Source organism: Lacerta agilis, chromosome 15, assembly GCF_009819535.1.
Source record: "Lacerta agilis isolate rLacAgi1 chromosome 15, rLacAgi1.pri, whole genome shotgun sequence".
NCBI classification, from domain to species: Eukaryota; Metazoa; Chordata; class Lepidosauria; order Squamata; family Lacertidae; genus Lacerta; species Lacerta agilis.
In genome coordinates this window covers 11,337,719-11,361,531 of record NC_046326.1, presented here as the reverse complement: position 1 = coordinate 11,361,531, position 23,813 = coordinate 11,337,719, and the positions used below count along the sequence as shown (strand labels likewise).

At 45.7% G+C, this 23,813-nt stretch overlaps 1 protein-coding gene across 1 annotated transcript in view; it reads left to right on the top strand.

The window, feature by feature from the left end:
- Nucleotides 1-23,813, top strand: part of ROBO3 (roundabout guidance receptor 3) — a 310,469-nt gene that overhangs the window by 222,272 nt on the left and 64,384 nt on the right. The window contains 5 exon segments of the mRNA XM_033171318.1: nucleotides 9,207-9,364; nucleotides 10,799-10,919; nucleotides 13,904-14,042; nucleotides 15,681-15,808; nucleotides 18,956-18,967. Of these exon segments, the coding sequence (XP_033027209.1) occupies nucleotides 9,207-9,364; nucleotides 10,799-10,919; nucleotides 13,904-14,042; nucleotides 15,681-15,808; nucleotides 18,956-18,967 (558 nt within the window).

The window sequence follows — 23,813 nt, the reverse complement described above, 5'->3', positions numbered from 1 at the left end:
AGGAGGGCCTAATGGGCAGTGGTGCTGTTGGGGCAGAACTCCAGGGCATATATATGGTCATGGCCCCATCCAGTAGAATGAGCAGGAAGTTAGCAAAGTAGTACACATTACACATTGCCATCTAAAGCAGTGAGACCATTAAATCCAGGGTCTAGAATTACCTATGTGCAGCACTACATCAGTTGTGCACTACATCAGTTACAAAAGGGCAGATCAGAGTTTGGCAATTCCCCAAGCAGCTGGAAGTTTCAGGCAGCCTCTGGTGGCTCAGTTTGTTTCGCTCAAGAGATCGCTGGAGACTTATGGCAGTCCCTATAAATAGCTTTTTTATTTTACTTTAAAAAATATGAAGGGAGAGAAGGAATTATAGGACTGCAGGTCCAGAGCAGGCAGTGTGAAATCCAAGAACGTGGATAGTCTCTGCTAAAATCAAAATGCTGCTCTTAAGATTGCGGTGGGGTTCTTTTTAGCTGCCTGTCACACAAAATGGAAAGTGGCTTGGAAAAAAATAACCAGTGGGGGAAAAGAAATGAGCAGACTTTTCTGTGGACAGGTGAGTTTCTTAGGAAGACATGGGTGCACCATCCCAAGGAAAGCTTTGGGATGGTGTTGGATTTCAAGGTCATACGCCAGGCTTCCTCAACCTCGGCCATCCAGATGTTTTTGGCCTACAACTCCCATGATCCCTAGCTAGCAGGACCAGTGGTCAGAGATGCTGGGAATTGTAGTCTCAAAACATCTGGAGGGCCGAGGTTGAGGAAGCCTGTGACATAAGCAGATAACAAAGATGCAAAAAATTATAGGACTCCAGGACCTTTAATCGTTGTGTAGAAGAAGGACATTTACCTGGTGTTGGTTGCATGACAAACTACACCTGCTGAAATTCCCTGTTCTACCCACAACTATTAAAAATATGGAAGCCCTGTTTTCTTCCATATGTTAACACTTTTGTCCTGCTCAGATTCACAGCTCTTCTGTCTGCAAGGACAAATTAATACTGGGTACAGCACTATGAAAACCTCTCCTCCCTCCCTCCCTCTGTCCCTTCTTTCTATCGCAGCATATTGTCTACTCTGACTGGCAGCAACTTTTTAGGGACTTTTCAATCACCTGCTGCCTGGTAGTTTGAACTGGTGATATGAGGAATGACAGTAGCCCAGTGGTGGAAGGCATGCTTTGCACAAGGAGCTGCAATTTTCTATCCCTGGTGTCTCCAGTGAAATGGACCAGGTGGGAGATGGTGGAGAAATCCTTGGAGAGATGCTGCCGGTCAGAGCAGGTAGCATTCAGCTAGACAGCTTCAATGGTCTGAATCAGCATAAAGCAGCTTCATCTTTGTTCAACAGCCAAATCTCAGTTGAGCTTTCCGTTGCAGCAGATGTCAGATTAGGTCCTTCAATTTCTTAAAGGGTTGGATTCTCACACTTTGCTTACTCCTTCCTGGTTAGAGTGGCCAGCTGTAGGAGAAGACAGGGTTGTGGCACCCGCCCTGTGGAACGCCCTTCCACCAGATGTCAAAGAGAAAAACAACTACCAGACTTTTAGAAGACATCTGAAGGCAGCCCTGTTTAGGGAAGCTTTTAATGTTTAATAGATTATTGCATTTTAAATGTTCTGTTGGAAGCCGCCCAGAGTGGCTGGGGAAACCCAGCCAGATGTGTGGGGTATAAATAATGAATTATTATTATTATTATTATTATTATTATTATTATTATTATTATTATTATTATTATTTTATTCAACAGGACATTTCAATAGAGGTAGCTTGTTGTTCTCTTCTGCACAACTGTTAAAGGTGCCGGAACCCTGTCTTCTTTCCACAGCACCTGATTCCTGGAACAGGACTCTGCCAGAGTCAGCAGCATGGTATAGTGGTTAGAGTTTTGGTCCAGGACCAGAGAGACCAGGGTTCAAATCCCTGCTGAGCCATGAAACTCACCCAGCGACCTTGGGCTGGTCACCATCTCACATCCTAACCTGCCTCATAGGGTTGTCATGAGGATAAAAAAAATGGGGAGGAGAACTCCGTGCTTGCCACCTTGAACTCCATGCAAAAGAAGGCAGGAAATATATGCAGTATATAAATAATAGGGTCTTCTGGGAAAGGAGAGGTCTGGTGCGGATGGTAGAAGGGGACTTCTCACTACAGTCAGGCCCACTAGTCCTGACTGCCCCCAGGAACTCCATCTTCAGAAGGCTACAGATAGGCTACAGATTTGAAATTAACATAAGGTATAGAAGCAGATAGAAGTTGTGATAAGGAAAATAGAGTTAGATAAAGATTAGTTAGTGGAGATGAGTTTAAAATGTTAAGAACTTACTAAGTATGATACTCAGTGAACGCAGAAGGTGAGGATATGAGGAAGTCAACAAATGATGTTGTGGAAATTTGATGTTTCTTATTATCTTTGTATTTTTTTCTGTTCCTTCGTATTGTGTTTTTGTAAAAAAAATTGTTATTGTTTGTAGTGTTTGTAGGTTGGTGTTTGCTTTGTTTAAAAACCAAATAAAAATTTTATATATAAAAAAAAACCAGAAAGTTGGGATTCTACCCCTTACGACCCATTTCAGAGACTCACCTGTGGTAGTTCAGAAGTGAGTACGGGCGAGACATGCACCACCTTGTGATCAGTGTCATTATCCTTGATCTGTTCACCACAGCAGCAAGTGTAGCTGTGTTTGTGTGTGTGTAGCAAATGCTCTTTCTCCACTCCTCTCTCTTTACGGCATTTCCACGCCCGGGTGTTTCCAAAGCCGGCCGTCTCGGCAACGCTCTTGGGTAGCGGACATCAATATTTAATAAGCAATATATCCGTATTTTATTGCTCATTACTGGCAAGATTATTTCAGTATATTACTCTTAGATATGAATATTTATGGTGTATTACTCGGCTCGAAGTTAAATGGCTTATTGACACGCTATTAATGCCTGGTAAGCACCGCTTTGCTCTCGCTCCCTCTTCTGCTAAAGTGCCCAGGGGCGGGGCGGAAGCTGTCAAGATCCTGGCGCTTGTGTTCTCTTTCTCTCGACGGCAAACGTTGGGAGGAAGCTGCACTCTAGTCCAGTCCCATTGGGACTCACCTGGTGGTGGAGGAAAAATAATCCAGACTCCACCTTGATTTGTTGTTGTTCAGTCGTTCAGTCGTGTCCGACTCTTCGTGACCCCATGGACCAGAGCACGCCAGGCACTCCTGTCTTCCACTGCCTCCCGCAGTTTGGCCAAACTCATACTAGTCACTTCGAGAACACTGTCCAACCATCTCATCCCCTTCTCCTTGTGCCCTCCGTCTTTCCCAACATCAGGGTCTTTTCCTACCACCTTGATTAGGCTGACCAAATTGTCACAAAAGAGTGTGCAAGCTTTTGAGTAGTGCAGAAGTCTTTATCATGGCGGGGAAACCTTTATTAGTTCAGGGGTCACTTTGCTTGCTTGCTTATCGCCCAGTGGGTTGGACTAGATGACCCCTGGGGTCACTTCCAATCCTATGAGTCTATGACCAGATTTGATTGTCTGCATCCTTCACCCTAAGGTTCCAGGGCGGGTTGCAACGTTAAAAATAGTTTAAAGCGGAGCGGGGTGTTGCCTGCAGAGAGTCCCTAGGGCCAGATGGTGTGCCTTGGAAGATTGCTTCTGGCACTTAAGCCCCAAATCCCCCAGCCCTGTTCTGTATACACCCCCCTCCAATGGTGAGATTTGAGCCTATGCATATCGACCACTGTGCAAACATGGATGCCAAGCATTTAATTTGCTAAATAATAATGCTGTTGGGGTGATTGCTTTCATTTGTTACGATGTATGCATATATTGTAAACCTTGGTGTGATCCTTGATGAAGGGTGGCATAAAAACTTTATAAATGCACTACTACACTGGAGAGCCAGTGTGGTGTAGTGGTTAAGAGCGGTAGACTCATAATCTGGGGAACCGGATTCGCGTCTCCGCTCCTCCACATGCAGCTGCTGGGTGACCTTGGGCTAGTCACACTTCTCTGAAGTCTCTCAGCCCCACTCACCTCACAGAGTGTTTGTTGTGGGGGAGGAAGGGAAAGGAGATTGTTAGCCGCTTTGAGACTCCTTCGGGTAGTGAAAAGCAGGATATCAAATCCAAACTCTTCTACTACTCATAGAAACATAGAATTGTAAAGGGGGGGTTATTGGGTTGCCTTTGCTTTTACTAAGTATTTTGTGTTTTTATGTTGTAATAATAATAATAATAATAATATGACACAGTCCCGCCCTTGGCTGTCAGACATTTGGGAAATGCTGCCTTTTTAAATTAGAGGTTGGATGGCCAGCTGTCATGGATGCTTTAGTTGAGATTCCTGCATTGCATGGGGTTGGACTAGATGGCGCTCGGGGTCCCTTCCAACTCTACATTTCTGTGATTCTATGCAAATATGCCTTGTGTGTCTCCAGTTCTCCAGTTGATCATGGGTCGTTTCGACAGTTGTCTCCGATGAACTCAAGCCAGGCTGGTGTACAGGGCAAACCTAAACTAGGGAGTTTGGCTCCTGTGATGTCTACCAACGCATGTGGTTTTAAAAGAGGGTTAGGCAAATTCATGAGGGATAAGGCTATCGATGTCTGCTAGCCCATGATTATTATGGTCTGCCTCCATTGTTGGAGGCATTCTGCCTCTGAATAACATTTGCAAGTGAGGAGAGCACTGTTGCCCTCAGGCCCTGCCTGCAGCCCTTGGGCCAGACACTGTGAGAAGTTAAAAGGTAAAGGACCCCTGGACGGTTAAGCCCAGTCAAAGGCGACTATGGGGTTGTGGGTCTCATCTCGCTTTCAGGCCGAGGGAGCCGGCGTTTGTCCACAGACAGTTTTCCGGGTCATGTGGCCAACATGACTAAAACGCTTCTGGCGCAATGGAATACCGTGATGGAAACCAGAGCACATGGAAATGTCATTTACCTTCCCGCCAAAGTGGTACCTATTTATCTACTTGCACTGGCATGCTTTTGAACTGCTAGGTTGGCAGGAGACACTGTGAGAACAGCATGCTGGACCAGATGAGCCTTTTACTTGATCTGTCAAGGCTATTCTTACTTCCTTATTAGAAAGCAGGCAGCTGACTTGCCTTCCTCTTCCTCGCCTTCTTTCCAAGGATCGCTTCCACGTGTGCCTCACGACTGTGCCGCTTGTCAGGTGTCCGGAGCGAGAGGCTAACTCTCTGGGGTCGTAAAGTCTAGCTAAATGAATTGTTGTGTTTCTGCCGCTGCCGCTGCTTCCCCTCTTTCAGCGGCCACTGCTTATGTGCATTTTACAAGCCGAGGACATCTCCCCAATGCAATAAATAGCCTCTGACAGGCAGTTGTGCAATAAAGCCCTGACGTTTCTCTGTAATGGTTATAAAACGCTGAATTATTTGGGCGAGGAGCGGCTGATTAGGGAGCAACTCGGAGGCAGGATAATTAGTTGTGCAGTGGTAAATACAGGAGGCAACCTAAGAAGTGGTGAGTTAGGGACTTCTTAATAATTCAGAGGCACTCCTGGGGCAGCAGAGATACCAAGCACTGAGCTAGTGTTCATTCTGGCGGCTGCAGTTGTGGGGAGATGCAGTCCATCCATCTTTTTCAACTACAGGTTTGGTGCTGATTATCAAAAGAAGCTGGTGCTCCTAAGTCCCAGTCATTTTTATTTTTAAAAAAGAAAATCTTCCTGAATCCTATCATACGTTCTCCACTGCTAACCCAATTTACAGCACTGGATTTTGGGATCATGTCTAGAATACGGATTTTCTGTGGAGTTGACAGCAAAGTTCACTGAGCTGAGAAACAAGCTCCGAGGACTTGGCGATTATTAACTCAGAGGACGGGGGAACATTGGAAGCCCCTGAATTCTTCTGCAGCTATGATTGAAACCTGAGCCAGAGAAGATTTTCCAGCTTAGTCCTGCACAGATGGGCTGCTTCTGGGGGTACCGCTACTGGGGAGACACAGGGGCCAAGGTGTCCTGGCCCCAAGGTATCCCACAGAAGGTCACCTCAGTTTACTATGTCCAACTCTTCAAAGCACTTCCTTATGTAAAGCAACAGAGAAACCACTCTGTTGTTTTGCACAAGGAGTGCTTTGAAAAGTCGTCCCGTCCCCACCCACCCCGGAACAGTTAAGGATATTTCAATAGATTTGGAAATTGAGCTACTTTCTGATATGGGTGTGGGGAGTAATTCTGTTATTTGCCAAGTTAACAATGGTAGAAACTCAGATATAAAAGCTGGGTGCCAAATGGCTCCTTAAACCAAGATTACTGTCACCAGAACGGGGAATGCCTTGCTGCCATTATTCAGTACCACTTTTGGATCCCTGAAATTCATTCTGATTGTGCAGATAAAATATCATGGGTAGAATTCTACGGGAAGTGTTGCTAGTGTGTGAAAACAGTCAAGATCCAAGGATCCCCAGGCATGCACCTCCAGGTGGTGGAGACATCAGGCGCCATCCTGGCACCTGGGCATCTTCACTTGATTATAAGTGGCCAAAAGCCAGGTGCAAAATGCATCTGGCACCTGAAGAATTTCAAATGCTGCAAGCCAGCTTGAGCCAGAAACAGCACACCCACCTCTAGTTTCCAATCCAGCAATCTGTGTCCTTGTGGCCAACAAACAGGGTGAATTCAGAAATGTAGACAGTAATTCTATGCGTTGCGTGTCCAAAACATTTTGGGGTCCAGTCTTGTTACAGTGAACCATGCCATTTTAACATCAGGGTTACAGTGGCCCAGTGCATTGTATGTAGGGCTACCTTTGAAAAGTGCTCAGAGAACATCGACTGATTCATAATCTGGCAGCGAAGTTGGTGAGATGGACCCAGTGCACTGATCACATGACACCAGCAGGTTCACTGGTACACTTCAGAGTTTTGGCTATCACACCGAGGTGAAAAGTATAGGATGGATTCGAACATGGAGCATGAGAAGCTGCCTTATACCAAGTCAAACTATAGGTCCTTCTGCCTCAGTATGCTATACACTGACAGGCAGCAGCTCCCTAGGGATTCAGAAAGGGGTCTTCCTTATCCCTCTTTGGAGGTGCTGTGGATTGAACTCGGGAGCTTCTTTTTGCAAATCTGTGCTCTACCATTGAGCCACGACCCTTTCTCTTGATATTCGTTGGGTCTGAAGCTTTTATTATCTGCATCCGCGGCACCAACTGTTGACTAGTTCGGCAGGCAACTCTGCCCTGGAGAGGATGCTATTTGCCGCAGTCTTGCGTCCGTTTGGAACCAGTGTCCCAAGAGATGACGCCTGCTGGCATAGGAAGCTGGCGTACTGCGCTTGGCAAAAGTGGGGTGTGTTGCTCGGGAATCTTAGCGCATCCCTCCAGACCATATGGCAGGGCTGGCCCTATCGGGGCCGAGTAGCAGAGGGAGCAGGTGGCAGGCTGAGCGTTGTTTCCTGCGTAGGAGTTGCAAGTTCCTGCTGCCCTGAGAGCCAGGGCCAAATACAAGAGAGGAAATGAGCTGGAGGACAGCAAAAGAAATACCACTGTCATGCCCTATGTGTAAAATAGTGGGGTCAGTTATTGCAAACAGGGCAGGGAGTCTTGTATCCACAGGGAAGGCTTTGCTAACGGTTCTCAATTTGGGGAATCACCTGGGATTGTAAACCTGACAACTTGTAGTGACCCTGATCTTAGGGGTTTTCTCCTAGATTGAAAACGTGCCAGTTTTGGTTTCTGAATGAGATGCCCATATATTGCTTTACCATCATTAGCCGGTGCTGCAATCCTTTCAGGCTTCTTCATGCTGCCACTGCCAAGGTTCTTTCCTCCTTTCCTACAAGCTGTTTCCTGGTGCACATGATGGCTGGGAGAAACACAGCATGTGAACCAGGGGGAGAGGGATGCTTCGGAGCAAAAAGAAGCCAACATTATAACCAGTAATGTTGCAGCCAGTGTCTTTGGTGAAGTGTGATTGGTCTGTGGAATCAGCTGACACAATGGTCAGCTGACAGGGCTACTTGTGGCACCACAGGTACCCTTGAGGAACCCGGTTCAGTCAGCAAGGCTTATAGCAGAATATAGTCCTTGTGACACAGGAAGTAAAGTGTCAATGCATGGCCAATGGAAACCCTTTCAGCTATGGCTGACAAGGATACTGCCTGGTTTTTCCTGGGTTCTCTGGAGTTGTTTCATCATTGGCTGAACTGTGTTCCTCATGGGTTCCATTGATGCTGCAGCATTTAGCATTTTGTCAGCTGATTCCAAGGACCAATCAAGCTTCACCAAGCCTTCTAAGACTCCAGCCTTGGTCTTAAGTCTCAGCAGTTTGTCATGTTATTTCTGTGTGATTCTCCTGTTGCTGCTCAAACAGCAAGGATTGATGCCTCCAGCGAGAAAATCTGAATTTGTTCTGTCTGCATCTGATTTAGTGTGCATGTGTACGCACACACAGAGAGCTTTTCTCCTGGGGTATAAAGTAGGGTTACCAGATGTCCCCATTTCCTAGGGACAGTCCCCAGGTTTGTGAATAAGTCCCCGGACAAATTCCATCCCCGGAATGTCCCCAGATTTCATCTAATGTCCCCAGGAAACACAGCGGCAGCAGTCTCAGCAGCCCAGAGCAGTTGGCTCTGGCTGGCTTCAGGAGCTGCTTGGAAGTCCCCATACGATGGTTGTGCAGGGGCTCTAAGTTGCAGCTTCCGGGCTGCCTCCACCTTCCCTGACCCCAGCAACTAAGCTGTGAAGGGAGGCTTCGTGCTGCCTATTGGAGCAGCCTCCCAACTCCTACTTGCGTGCAAGCAGGAGCGGCGCAGGGATCTCTCAGCTGTGAAGGGAGACTTCATGCTTTATCAGACAGGCAACGGGAAGCCTCCCTTCCCAGCTGAGGGATCCCCGCCCTCTCCTGCTTACACGCAAGTAGGAGTTGGGATGGGGCTGATCCGAAAGGCAGTGTGAAACCTCCCTCCCCTCTGCCATTGCCATCGCTCCAGCATCAACGTCCCAAACTTATTTATTTATTTATTTATTTAGAGTGTCCCTGGATTCATTGAAAAAAATCTGGTAACCTAAGTATAAAGGGGCCTATGAGAATCCTTGTGTACAACAGAGAATTAATTCCAAGTGTGAACAGACGCTTTTTAAAATGTGGTGGTGGAACAGACAAGGAAGTAAGGAAATCTGCAAGTGTCTCTGTGATTCCTCCTCCTGTTTTTTTGTGACTTCCCCTTAAGGTGACCCTCAAACTCTTCTCGCTTCCTTGCAGTCTTGCGAGATGACTTCCGCCAAGCTCCCAGCGATGTGGTGGTGGCAGCGGGTGAGCCAGCTGTGATGGAATGCATCCCACCAAGGGGACACCCAGAGCCCACCATTTCCTGGAAAAAGAACAACATCCGCATCAGCGATAAGGATGAGCGCATTACGGTGAGACTGAGGGAAGCCTCTCTCCCCCCCCCCTTGAAAAAGGCAGCCCTGTACCTCCTTTCAACCTAAATAATTGCTGTGGGTTTTGCTGTTCTCCTGTTTGAGGCTGACGACCTTGGAGGAGCTGCTGTCTGGGACTGGGAGCAGAAACATAGGAATTGGCTCATCTAGCTCAACATTGCCTACACTGACTGGCAGCAGCAATGCAAGGTTTCAGATAGAAGTCTTTCCCAACTGTACCTGGAGAGATGAGAGATTAGACTTTGAACCTTCAAAGCATGTGTTCTACCGCTGATGCTACAGTCTCTCCAACCACCTGCTACCTGATCCTTTCAGCTGGAGATGCTAGGACCTTGGACCTTCTGCATGCAAGGCATAGCACTGAGCTTAGGCCATGACAGGCAAAACATCCTGGAAAGGGCATAGCAGAACTGGATGCATGGTTAGGAGCAGCAAGCAGGTAGCCTTGAGCGTTGATGGAGTATCGTCTAAAATTCCGCTGAGGTCTGAAATACTCTTGCAGGAAAATGTGTGATCTCAGCCGGTTCTCCTTAGAGAAGGTCAGCTCCCAGTTTAAGGTGCAGAATCCTTTTTTATTCATTTAGTGGGAGTTATATGCTGCTTCACCATCCCTAACCTCTAAGCGGTTTAAACAGAATATAAAATGTCCACTAAAACACATTGATAAAAACAAACGTTAAAAGCAAGTTAACCTAAGCATTTATCAAAATGTAAGTGGAACCAGCCATTGTTACTTACATTTTGATTAATGCTTAAATTAAGTGTACATCAGGGGTGGGAACCCTCAGGCCCAGGGGCCAAATTTAGCCCTCCGGTCTTCACTATCTGGCCCTCAGATTTATTCCCAGCATGCTCCACTCATTGGCCTTGATTCCCACCCTAAGTGTTTTTGGCTGGCGGGAATGTGTCCTTGAGCTCTGATGATGCCTCTTGATTACCTGGATGGAGGATTGAGACAGGTGCGTAGAAACCAACCTACTGCACAAAGGTAGCATTAACATTTGTTACTCTCCAGCGACATTTGCCTCCGGCCCTGCCTACCACTTTGATGTGGCCCTCAGAAGGTTCTCCCAGAAAGAGATAGGGACCGTGGGCTAAAAAAACAACAACCCAGTTCTCTCACCTGATATACATAATGAAATTGGATGTGTGAGCTGGCTTACTTAAAAGGAAGTCTTTAGCAAACAAACCGTATGGCAAAGGTGCCTGCCTGATATCATTGGGCAGGGAGTTCCAGAGGCACACACTCCAGTGAATTTCTGGGGAGGCGTATCCCTCGTTATCAGTGAAGTTCGCTGCAAGAGGAAGTTTCCCAGGGGCTGCTTCTTGAGGAAAGTGGGGCCCCACCAATACACTGGCCTGGGAAGCTTGTTTGTCTCTAAGCAGGATTTCCTTTTGGCCCCTCTGCTCTAGATCCGAGGTGGGAAGCTGATGATGTCCAACACGAGGAAGAGTGACGCTGGCATGTACATCTGCGTAGCCACCAACATGGTCGGAGAACGGGACAGCGAGCCTGCGGAGCTGGTGGTCTTCGGTATGTAGGAGCAGGGATCTGGCAGGGGAGATGGGAATCGGACGGAGAGGGAAAGGCAAAGTGGAGTTTTCAGGGTCAAAAAGGAAGGGGGAAACCCACAAGGCAAGGTCTGTGATAAGTTCCCCTGTGCATTTTTTTCCCTATAGCTTAGAAGCAGCCAGGGAGAGGTGTGAGAATGAGAACAGAACGGTTAACTTTCCCCCCTTTCTTTCTTTATTTTTAGAATTATTTCTTTAAAAATAGATTTACAGTGGTACCTTGGTTCTCAAACTTAATCTGTTCCGGAAGTGCGTTCCAAAACCAAAGCGTTCCAAAACCAAGGTGTTCTTTCCCATTGAAAGTAATGCAAGATGGATTAATCTGTTCCAGACTTTTAAAAACAACCTCTAAAAGAGCAATCAAACATGAATTTTACTATCTAATAAGACCATTGATCCATAAATAATCAATGTACTGTACTATAAAATAAATAAGACAGTATTGTAGATGATTAAAAAATAAAAATAAAAATTTGTTATCTGCACTGATGATAGTCATTGTTTTATCCATTTCTGCAGTCACACAATTAATCAATCAGTAGCTGAACTGGCTTCCACACAATCACAAAAACAAATTAACCGAAAAAGCTTCAAAAACAGAAATGCAAAATAAATAGCAAAAACAAAAGTGACAAACTTAATTCATTCTGGAAGTCAGTTTGAAAACCAAGGCACAGCTTCTGATTGGTGCAGGTGCCCCGGAAACAATAGCCAACAGCCGAATCAGACGTTCGGCTTCCAAAAAACGTTCGAAAACTGGAACACTTTTACATCTCCATTGTGTCCAAAATTCACCCTAAAGCTACAAGTTTTTAAGGTTATAAATCCCACCCCCCATTCCTTATTAAAATTTTGGTCTTCCTGATTTCTGATTCTTCCGGTCGTTTTAGCCATTTCAGCACAATCCATCCACTTGATCTGCCATTCTTCTCTGGTAGGGACTTTATTTCACTGCTGTATGAACTAACAGCAAGCCCAATTTTTTCTATGTGTATTTTAGTATCTGAGAAAATCTGAAGAGCACTTTCTTCCATTGAAAATGAGTCTGCAAATAAGTTGTGGCAAACAAATGCTTTTACTCAAAGCCCAGACCTCTTACTTGACTCTTAAACTTCACTTTTTAAAAAACAAAAAAACAAAAAAAAGTCTCTTGTCCTGTAGAAATATAATGAAAACATGAGCAGGCTGGATTCTACCCAATTGCTCATTACTACTGAAATCAGTGATGAAGGGCTGAAAATTATTTTTCTGTGGAAAACCTTCAGTTTCGTAAGGTCATTACTAACAATGAATGGAAGCCAATTACAAACAACAATATTAGGCAAGCATGGTAGTATCCAAGTTTGTTTACCGAACACAAATAAAATGAACATGCTAAATTATATCATTCTGTAGGGAATCAGAGTTTTTTCCCATGCAAACTGAGCATTTCCCCATGAAAATTAGCCACATATCAGAAAGCCCATATCACAGACTGGAATGCAGCTGTCCTACAATTAGTTGTTTGGTTTTGAAAGTTTTCCACAGCATTGCAGCTGGCTATTTTTGGGTTGCAAGCAGGGCCGGATTTCGATGAAGAAAGGCCCTAGACTACTCTACCTCTGAGGCCCCTCCCAATTCCCCACCCTCACAACTAGAAGAAAACAAATCGAGTGAAGCCAAGGATGATGACGGGTTTTAAATTTTTTGCAATTCACTACTTTCTCCTCTAAAGGACGTAAAATGTTATTGTTAAAAACCATGGTGATTTTAAAAAATGCATAAATGTTAAAATTAACGCTGAAAAACTTTTGCAATAACTGAACTTGCTAAACCTTTTATGGAATAAGAATTACTTTTTTAGGAAAATGAAATTGTAATGTTGTTCTTTAAAAAAAAAAAAAAAAACCTTGAGTTTACAAATTATATTGCCTGGGGAGTGTAAACAATATGATGATGATTACCTGACAGTGTGGCACTTTTAGAATCTACTTTATGTTCTGATTAAACAGTCAGTTTTAAAATACATATTAAGAAGTAAACTGCAAACATCAAATAAAGTAAGACTACAAATGTTTTTCCCTAGCCTTCCTCATAGCAAAAATCATCCAAAACTTCGTCAAAATTTGTTTGTCTAAGTTTGTCACTTTCAAAAGGCAATTGGAGCAATTGGGCCAAATTGGACCCTGCGGGCTACTCCTAAGCCCCCCCCCCCGCACCAAGGCAATCTAGGTGGATTTTATTTATATCTCTAAGATTTTGCAGAATTTGGCTGTGAACTAGGGCCCCCCCCCAAAAAAAAATTCAAGTTGGGCCCCAGAGTGTCAAGTTGGACCCCAGTGGCTGGCCCTGAGTCTCATAGTTTGCTGTGCCCAAGTTGCCCTGCCCTCGCATGGTCTTGGGTTTGCAATTTGGGGAGAGGGGAGACTGCCTGCTGGGGGTGGGTGGACTCAGGAGGCCCCCTAGATTTAGAGGTCCTAGGCTTCAGCCTACTTAGCCTATACATAAATCTGGCCCTGGCTGCAAGGCTAGTAGGAAATGTCTTCTATCTGAGCAAGTCCTATCTTAAGCTTAAACCTGATATTGCGATTCGGTGCCCCTTTCTTGGTGCCAAGGGTCAACCTGTGGGCTTTTGGATGATTATGTGAATAGAATACAGAGGTGGCTAAAGTTGTCTGTTAAACCAGGACTATCTCCAGGGTGCCCCATGCAAAGGGGCTTCCTATGTTGGTGGGGGTCCCCAGGTTTCCAGGGCAGCAACAGCAACGGCACTCCAGAGGCAGCTAAGAACCATCATGGTCATTTCCCACAATGCCATGGGGTTCCAGGGCATTGTGGGAAAATTAAAAAAAACGACTGGCCCAGCTGAATAGCAGACCTCAGCGCTGGTAGACCTTGCCCAGTGGTAGGTCTGCCTCTGTGCTGGTCCTCTGCCTCATGCACCATTTCTTGCCTGTGCCCTGACAGAGCGTCCCACATTCATCAAGAGGCCCATAAACCAAGTGGTGCTTGCTGAGGACACCGTGAATTTCCACTGCGAAGTGCAGGGAGACCCTGTGCCCACATCCCGGTGGCGTAAGGAAGAAGGGGAGCTTCCTCGAGGGAGGTAAGTGGCGCCGGCAGGTTCCCTTTCACCTTTGGGGCTTGCAGGATGAGCAGGCGGGTAACTTGTAATCCCGGTGGGAGATAGTAGACTGCAGGTATGGGCTTGGCTGTTCCTTTGCCGCACACTTACCCAATGGCCTGGGGCCACGCAGCATCTCTCGGCGCCATTCCCCACCTCTAAAACGAGGGCTGTCAGCCACCTTGCACTTGAGAAGAGCTATGGAAATTGCTAGCAATAACAGCAATGACTGGGAAGAGATTGAGGGCCGGATCTGCTTCACCGCGGAGCCGACGAAAGGTCACTTTCTCCACGCTTCCAAAAGGGTAAACCACAACACTGTTTCGGATACCCTCGTCTTGGTTGGCGGTGAGCAATTCTGCTTAATTCCCCGGACAATGAGCCTGACAATGCCTATTAGCTCAGGCAATTGCACAAGGTGCTGCGCAATTAAAGAGAGAGCCATCTTTATCTCTCTTCCTCCTCCCCGCCCCCAAATGTATCAATGTGAAAATGAAGCACTTTCTTTCTTTTAGACAAGGGTTCTAATAGGGAAGATGCTCCCAAGCTGGCGAGGAGAGAGATTAGGTTGCCTGCACCACTGACCCTAAAAATTCGCTTAAGATTGTTAATATGGTTAATGTGCCATAGAACATGAAGAGGAGAGCTCTTTTTCAATTCAGTTGATAGTTCCTGGGGAATGTGGCTATTTAGGAAGGATTATCTTGTGGGTTTAGCGTTTCCAGTTCCAGTGAACATTTGCAGTTAAGAAAAGGGGGGGGGGAGTGTGTATATTAGTTGTTGCCGATTGTCACGGAGAGGAACCCATAGCATACATGTGATCCTCCAGAATGTGGGAGTTGTATTTATTTATCCATATCTATTGCTACATTTACACACATTGCCAGTGTGGTGTAGTGGTTAGGAGTGGTAGACTCGTAATCTGGTGAACCGGGTTCGCGTCTCCGCTCCTCCACATGCAGCTGCTGGGTGACCTTGAGCTAGTCACACTTCTCTGAAGTCTCTCAGCCCCACTCACCTCACAGAGTGTTTGTTGTGGGGGAGGAAGGGAAAGGAGAATGTTAGCCACTTTGAGGCTCCTTCGGGTAGTGAAAAGTGGGATATCAAATCCAAACTCCTCCTCCTCCTCCTCTTCTTCTTCTTCTTCTTCTTCTTCTTCTTCTTTTTCTTCTTCTTTTCATCCAAAGTGCTCAGGGTGGCATGCATGCTTTCCCCCTTCCTTATTTTATCATTACAACGACCCTGTGAGGTAGGTCTTGCGGGGCAGCTTCCGCTAGACGAATGCCGTTCATCTAGCGAGTTTTTCGTCTAGCGAGGCATTCGTCTAGCGGGGCACCACTGTAGCTGGGAGCCGCTGACAGCATACTGACAGCTAAACCGACACACTAGCTTTATATGTGGAAGGCTAAGCCAAAATGACATGCTAGTTATCTGCATGCAAGGCTAGACTAAACCCCTTCTTCCTGGCAGGCTCACTTTCTGTGTACATAGCTAGACCAACACCCAGTTTCCCCCGGCATTTTGGTACAGCTAAGACACAGGTTTTCCACTTCAGTTAGAACTAGTCTTCGGTGACCTGACAACTCTTCCATTCTTTTGCTTCATTCCTTCAATTCCAAGGTCGGAGGTCCAGAATGACAACACTCTGCGCATCAGCCGGGTGAGTGCAGAGGACGAGGGCACTTACACTTGCGTGGCAGAGAATAGCGTGGGCAAATCTGAGGCCTCAGGCTCCCTTAGCGTCCACGGTGAGTATGTCTCAATTGGTTGAAGATGCTTGTTCCTGAAGAGGGTGCATTGTGGGGTGATGAAAAGATAAATGCAGGGAAGGGTAAAAACATGGGTCCACTGAGCTCACATTGCCAGGGCAGCTTAGTAGCACCATATCCAGCATCAAAAACTAATGCAAACAGAGTCAGCTAATCACGACTAAGGGGCACAGGCTGTCGGGAAGCATTGATGCGGCAAAAATTCACCCAATAATTCAAGGAGAAGTGGTTTTGCCCCTCACCCCTTAGTTTTTCAGTGATTCGTTTTTCCACTTCATCAGCACATTTTTACCTTTTTAAGGCCCACTGAGCTCAGTGGAGTTTTCTCTGGGTAGACACACATAGAATTGCACTTTCAATTTCTGTTTCCACGCCAACTCGTACTTTTTTTTCTTTTTCTTTTTGGGTTTGCTTTCAAATAAAGCAACTTCACATTTTTGCAAGGCATTTTTTTAAAAGAGAGCAAGAAAAGAAATCTAAATGTAGAATATGCTTTCCCCAGTATTTTCGGTTTTTAAGAAGGTTGCATTTGAGAGCCAGTGTGGTGTAGTGGTTAAGAGCGGTAGACTCGTAATCTGGGGAACCGGGTTCGTGTCTCCACTCCTCCACATGCAGCTGCTGGGTGACCTTGGGCTAGTCACACTTCTCTGAAGTCTCTCAGCCCCACTCACCTCACAGAGTGTTTGTTGTGGGGGAGGAAGGGAAAGGAGAATGTTAGCCGCTTTGAGACACCTTCGGGTTGTGATAAAGCGGGATATCAAATCCAAACTCTTCTTCTTCTTCTTCTTCTTCATTTTTAACAAGCCTGCTTCAGTGACTGCTCTAAAAGTGTGCATTTTTCTATAGATGTTCAGTTGCTGTCCACGATAATGGTAGGCCCAAGTGAGTGGCACAGAAGGCAGCCATTTTTAAATGGTGGCGCCATTTTGACTTTCTCAATGTGCGCCTCAAAACCCGGCATTCTGAGAAAAGCAAAATGGTGGCCGCCATCCTTCCAGAGCTCTGATTCATTTCTCCCCCACTCCCCAGAACAATGTCACTGAAAAAGTTATTAACTGAAACACCCTGTTTCAAACTGGTTGAACCACCTTCTGATTATCTATGTCATTTTATTACAGTCCACTTACATAATTCTGTCCACCTGAAGTTTCCTTCACATTCTGAATTGTCTGATCTTCTCCGTGGAGCACTGAACACGAAGGACAACCTTTCGTTCTCCTGTTCTGGATTTCCAGGACTGTTTTTTCACATTACTAAACATTCACAGTTGGTCTCAATTTTCAGTTGGCCATATCTCTGCCACCCACCATTGATAGGTTTTTGATGCACACAAGCACCTAGGTACTTTAATTACAGCACCACACAAAAAGAATGGTATGATCATATCAGGATTCCCTCTTGTGCAGTGATTGTTCAGTGTGCATGATGTTTACGTGCTGTAAAATGGAGACATCAGCTGAAAACTGGGGCCAATGTCACATGCGACAATTCCAAAATGAACTGCAGAAATGTTTCCAAGTTAAACTGGAATGCAGGCAGGCTGCAACACAGAACGGAGAGATGGCCCACAGAGCAACAGAGAAACATTGGACACCCATTCAACTTTACAAAGCAGGCTTCCTCTTCTTCTGAATTTTGCAAATCACATCCTGTAAAAACGTTCCTTCTAACTGTGGCTCGATATGAGTCATTTGTGTGCTGCAGCACATATAGACCTATAAACTGATGGGCCTCTTGGCAGTGGGATGTATTGCATGAGATGTGTATAAAATAAAGGACAGAATAAGACACCGTGTGTTTCTAGGCAGAGGGGAAACTGAGCTGCAACCTGCAATGTGTTGAAGGGGGGAAACATTCCTATTCTCTCCCCCCAAAAGTGGGATTAACCGGGAAATGGGGCAAATTTGGCCCTCACTCCCAGAGCATACCCATTTCCTTATCCCATCGGATGCTTCTTACTGAAGTAAATAAGAAGTAGTTCTTAGAAAGACCATTCTAGTGGGACCAAGCCTACCCCTTGCTCCTGAGGGTGGATGGCAAATCTCCATTGATAAATATCCCAGGTGTGCTCAGTGCATCACTGTATTCATAGTAAGGGAAGGTTCGGCTTTGGGCTGAATAGTCTTCTGGGAGCCCTCCCCTCCACCCATCACTTCCTGCAGCATCGGGGGAGCTTCCTGTTCATATCTGCGGAGCAGGGCCTGAAGCCGTCTCTAGAATTGAGTGGGCCCTCAGTGGGCCCTGTTAACAGGGAAGAGGCAGGATGTGCCAATTGAGAGCCCTCGTAGGTGGCACCAGATCTTCTTGGCAAAGTGGAAATGGTAACACGGTTAAGTGGGTGGGCCCTCTGCTGGTCTTAGACCTCCAGCAAATGTCCAAGCTTGCCATTCTCTGGAACTAGCTCCGCCCTAGACTTCTGTCCCAAAGTTTGGCCCTGATGGGTTTCTCGATTTGCTTCATTCTCTTGAGATCAATGGAACACACGTTATAACTGTAATTTGTTTAACCTGTAAGGTACAACAGCAACACCTTGGCTGCGGGTCCTGCAGTTCCTGGCATTCTCTGCTAATTCCCAGCCTGGGTTTGAGAAGATGCACAACTGTTTATTAATGTGTCCTGGAGCCACATTATTTCCTTACTTAACATATTCAGTTTTTGCATTTTACCTCTGCTCTGTCCCAAAGGTTCAAAACAGACCAGCCTTCTATAAAAGCCCATAGCATGAAATTGAATTTTATCTGTAATAAAAATCTCAGTGAAGTCTCTGGCGAACTGCAGAAGAATAAAATCTAAACTAAACATCCAGCTCCTCTCCCAGTATTAACTCTGGTCACTAAAGCTCAGTCCAAACAAGAAGACTTTATAGCATTAGCAGAGGCTTCTCCAGCTTTGGCATGTCTCTAAAGGGAGGGAAATCTGTGGTTGAAGCATGCCACAGAGTACATCTGTACTTCATATCGTTTTGGCAAAGAGATCGGCTCCTATTTGGCCTTTGGTTAGCCTTGCACTCTAATTCTGGGTCTCCCTACTTGTTGACGCTTTAAACATTCATGCCAGATTAATTTGATCCAACTCATCTCATGCTTTTTTATTTTTTTGTTTTTTTATATGTTCTCTTTGGTCCAGTTGGCCCATTCCGTAAGTATTCATTTCATCTCATTAACACTGCTGCATGCTGGGATGACTAAGGGTTGGAGTTCCTTGGTCGGTTTTGTGCATGTGCCTTCTCCCCGCTTTTCTTTCCATTTCTTTTTTTGAAACCACAGTGAGAGCAGTTTTTACTGTGTGAGTTCTGTGCTCCGTTTGCCCAGTGCTAAGAGGAACTCATTGCGCCTGGTTGTCTAATTAGCCTTGCTTGCCCAGCTTGGTGGCCTCTAGAAGTTGGACTCCAGCTCCCATCAGCCCCAACCAACATGGCCAGTGGTCAAAGACATTGGGAGCTGGGAGTCCAAAACATCTGGAGGGCATCAGGAAGTAGAAGCCTGGTCTAGATCTTTGTGCATCCCTCCATCCCCATCATCTTCCAACAAAACAAGGTGGTACAGCATTTGGGTACTCTCCAGCACTGTTTTTCTAAGACAGTGGTGGCCAAATTTGGCCCTCCAGCTGTTTTGGGACTACAATTCCCAACATCCCTGACCACTGGTCCTGTTAGCTAGGAATGATGGGAGTTGTAGTCCCAAAACAGCTGGAGGGCCAAGTTTGGCCACCACTGTTCTACGATAAGGCTAAGATGCCCAATTTACCATGTAATCTTATGCACTTGGCATATTCCTTATCTTAACCTCAGGTAAGGATGCATAAGATTACAGACCTGTGCGTAATCCCATGTTTCTCTACTCAAGAGTAAGTCCTTCATGGTTCTTGTATGTTGGATTGCTGCCATTAGCATTTTCATTCCTTCTGTGCTTCCAGGATTCAAGTGCCATCTGAACTGGGCCATGTTTTCAGCAGTTGGTTTCTGGAAAGAATGCATGGGATTGTACTTGGCTTCTGTCTACCACAATGGGGACATTTCAGTCCTGACTCTCTTGGAATCTTCTCTGTTCTTCAACAAGAGTAGCCAATGTGGCATTGTCAGACTCAAAATCCCATGAAACTCAGACGTCATGGCCATTGGCCGGAGATGATCGGAGTTGTAGTCCAGGAACACCTGGAGGGCAACACATTTACTGCCCCTCTTCTAAGAAGGATGTAACTTTCCCGCTGATAATCAACATTCCTTCCCTTGCCTATATTTTGCCAAGACTTTAATCAACAGTGATGATTCTCATGGGAAAGAGTTTTTCCTAACACGGTTTGTAGCAAGGTGGTTGCTGCATGCGTTGGATAAAACAAATTGTGTTGGAGATGGTTGCGACTTACCTTTCAGTGAATGAACTGATTTCAGAATTTGCCCAGTTTTCTAGTAAGTGAGAGAATTAGAAAATTATAAAAAAATAAATTCATTCCCTCCCCCCAAAAAAGTATTCCCAACACATACCACAAAGTTTCCAGATGTTTGACTTTTTTTGCACACAAAACCTTCCGGTGCAACCCCAAAATTTATGCTTGGAACTGCCTCCCAGACCAATGGTTTGATATCACCTCACTTGCTTTATTCAGAGTCTTCTGCAAAACCCACCTTCTCTGGCAATCCTTTGGCACAACCTTTGCGTCGTCCCCCGCAGCCCTGCCCCTGTTTTTAACTTGCCCTTTAGCTATGCCCAAAGCACATGCAGCTGAAACAACCCTATATTGCTTTCCTGTTTCCCACCTGCCTCGAGTTCCTTTTTCCTTCCCCTGTGATGAATTTTAGACCGTAAGCTCCTCAGGGCGGCGACCTGACCACTTGCCCTCCATAAAGCACTCTTCACACCGTTGGCCCTATATAAATAACGAAAAAGGTCATTGCAGAGTATGAATTTCCCCAGTCTCCAAGCGCTTGGCTGTAATGCTGTTGTAAAAAGGAAGGGGAGGGGATATCTGCTTGCGAACTAGTGCATGGCGCCATGCCTTTGCCTTCAAATGCATTTTTGTACTGTGACATCACTTGTCAGGTCGACAGGCTTGCCCTGCATCTGTGGCTTACATATCCCTAAAAAGAATCCTGGGAATAGCTGCTTTTGCCCTTTCCTCTGACGCACAGCAGCCCCATCAAGGGCTTATCTTCTTCTTCTTCGCTTTTCTTTTTGCCAATAAATCACCCTCAAACAAAGCACGCTTCTCTTCTTGTAGCTGTGAAGATAATGGCCCAAAGGTGAGCACGAGATGCCAGGTGATAGGAGACGTTGCCTGCCCTGGTCCCCTCTTTTCTTTGCTAGGCAGCCAGCAACCCAGTTCAATTTCCTGCCTGGAGGGCGGGAGGTGGGGGGGGGGGGGGGCGGCCTGCCATCATCTCTTATCTCCATGCTGAATTTGTGGGCAGCAGGGACCATTTTCCTTAGACGCCCCAAGGTCGTTCCTGCCCTCTGAGTTTCTTTTTTTTTATCTTTCCCTTTGAAGTGGGGTGAGGCGTTGCTGGAGGGGCAGTAATGAATTTCCTGAGTCACAATATCCTTTCCATCATCCAGACTCCTCCAGCCTTTGAAGTGGCGCCTGGTGCAGTCCGGGTGTGTGTGTGTGTATGTGTGTAATCTGGGAAGGGGGCTTTCCCAGCAACCATTAACCAAAGAACTGAAATTGACCCCCCTCCCTCCCTCCCATTTACATTTTTATTTGATTGTGGAGCAGGTGGCATCACCAAGACAGCAGGCTGTTGCTCTGGAAGGTCAGAGGTCTCCTGCCTCGCATCCAGGCACATGTTAAGAAGGACCCTGCTCATTCCCACCCCCTTCTTGCAGAATCGGCCCAAGGCAGCTGATCTCTGATTTCAGTGCCAGCCGAATGACCCTTCCTGTGGCTGTTGGCTGCCAGGTTCCCTCAAAACACACACACACACACACACACACACACGTCATTTGGTGAAGTGATTTCTAGGGGACAAAGCCTGACCTTCAGCAAAGGAGAAGTGGCCTTTGCCAGGCCAAAAGAAAAAAAGAAAAGGCTGGCAGATTCTTTCCCTTGCTTCCCTCCCTCGCAGGATTTATGGACATCAAACGGGGGGGGGGGGGAGAGGGAGAGGGAGAGAAAGAGAATGAGGTTGTTCCGGACACTGTGACGAAACCTGACCCACAGCCTCAAGTTACAATACCCTACACAGACGTTTGTAGAAGTGGGCCTGACCCCACCCCACCCCAATGGATGTTTTTTTTGGGGGGGGGCGATTTGGTTACCCGCAGTGCTTGTGCCAAGCGTTGGAAAGTCAGGATGATAAAAAGGAAATATCCCAAGCGCCTGATCACCCCAAGGCTCTTGTAACATTTTGTGCTGGCAGTATAGCCCTAAAATTTTGTTTTTCCAACCTTTGAAGGGTGAGATTTCAGAAACCTTTCAGGTTTTGGAGTGTGCTACCTATCTGAGACTCTATCTCACTCTTTTTGTGTGTGTGTGACTTCACTTATTTTCAAATATATATATAAAATTTTAAAACAGACTTTGCTTATGGGTCTCTTAATTTGATTTTATGAGCACGTAAGTAGAAAGACAAAAACTACCAGGTAGTGACAGGATTGGGTTCCCTAGGGGTTGAAACAAAGGGTCACTGCGTGCTCTCAGATGTTAGGATCTGGAGGCAAAGGAGAATGAGATAGAAGGCTGATCCAATGTCATAAATCAAGAAGCACTAAATATCTTTGTGGCAACTTGCCTCCCTTTGTGGAGGCTTGGATATGAGAAACCTGAGTTCAATAAGACAGAGAAAGAATTGCTGCAAAATAATAGGAAAACCCTATCCAAAATGTACAGGTTACATTTGAATTGGCATTTAAAGGATGGAGGGATAAAAGATGTAATGAAAAAGTTGGAACGGGATGTAGGACACCTGACAGAGCTAAGAAAAACAAAAAATTACAGTGTGCTACCAAATAAGAGAAAATTGGATAAAAATGCAGTATAGGTGGTATCTTACTCCTGTCAAATTATCTAAAATTAATAAAAACCACAACAATAAGTGCTGGAAATGCAAATCGCAACTGGGAACCTTTTTTCATATGTGGTGGTCGTGCCCAGAAATAAAAAAATTCTGCGACATGATCTACGATGAAATGAAAAAAAAAAAAACTATTAAAAATTACATTTCATAAAAAGCCAGAAACATTCCTTCTTGGGATAATAAATAGTAGAATTCCAAAAGAAAAAAATAAGACCATTTTTCTATGTGATAATGGCGGCTAGGGTATTAATAGCCAAAAATTGGAAGGGTAATTATATACCAAATAAAGAAGAATGGCTAAAAAAGTTAAGCGAGTACTATCCAGAAGGAATGGGAATGCCTAAATACTTATTTATTGAATCAAGGTTCAACAAACAGGATTTGGTGTTTAGAATAAACCAGTGAGGGACGCGGGTGGCGCTGTGGTCAAAACCACAGAGCCTAGGGCTTGCTAGGTCGGCAGTTCGAATCTCCACAATGGGGTGAGCTCCCGTTGTTTGGTCCCAGCTCCTGCCAACCTAGCAGTTCGAAAGCACGTCAAAGTGCAAGTAGATAAATAGGTACTGCTCTGGCGGGAAAGTAAACGGCATTTCCGTGCTCTGCTCTGGTTCGCCAGAAGCGGCTTAGTCATGCTGGCCACATGACCCAGAAGCTGTCTGTGAACAAACACCGGCTCCCTCAGCCTATAGAGCGAGATGAGTGTGCAACCCCAGAGTTGTCCGCGACTGGACCTAACAGTCAGGGGTCCCTTTACCTTTACCTTTACCTTTAGAATAAACCAGTAAGTGAGAATATGACTCCTCATACCAAGATGAGGAATATAATGAAATACAGAGAAACTGTCTTAGCCACAGGAAATAAACTGCTGTGTGATTGACAGAAGTCAAAACCAAAACCAAAAATTAAGCATCTTAGTTATTTACTTTACTGTTCCATTTCGTTGCATATAAATCAATAATAAAAAAGAGAAAC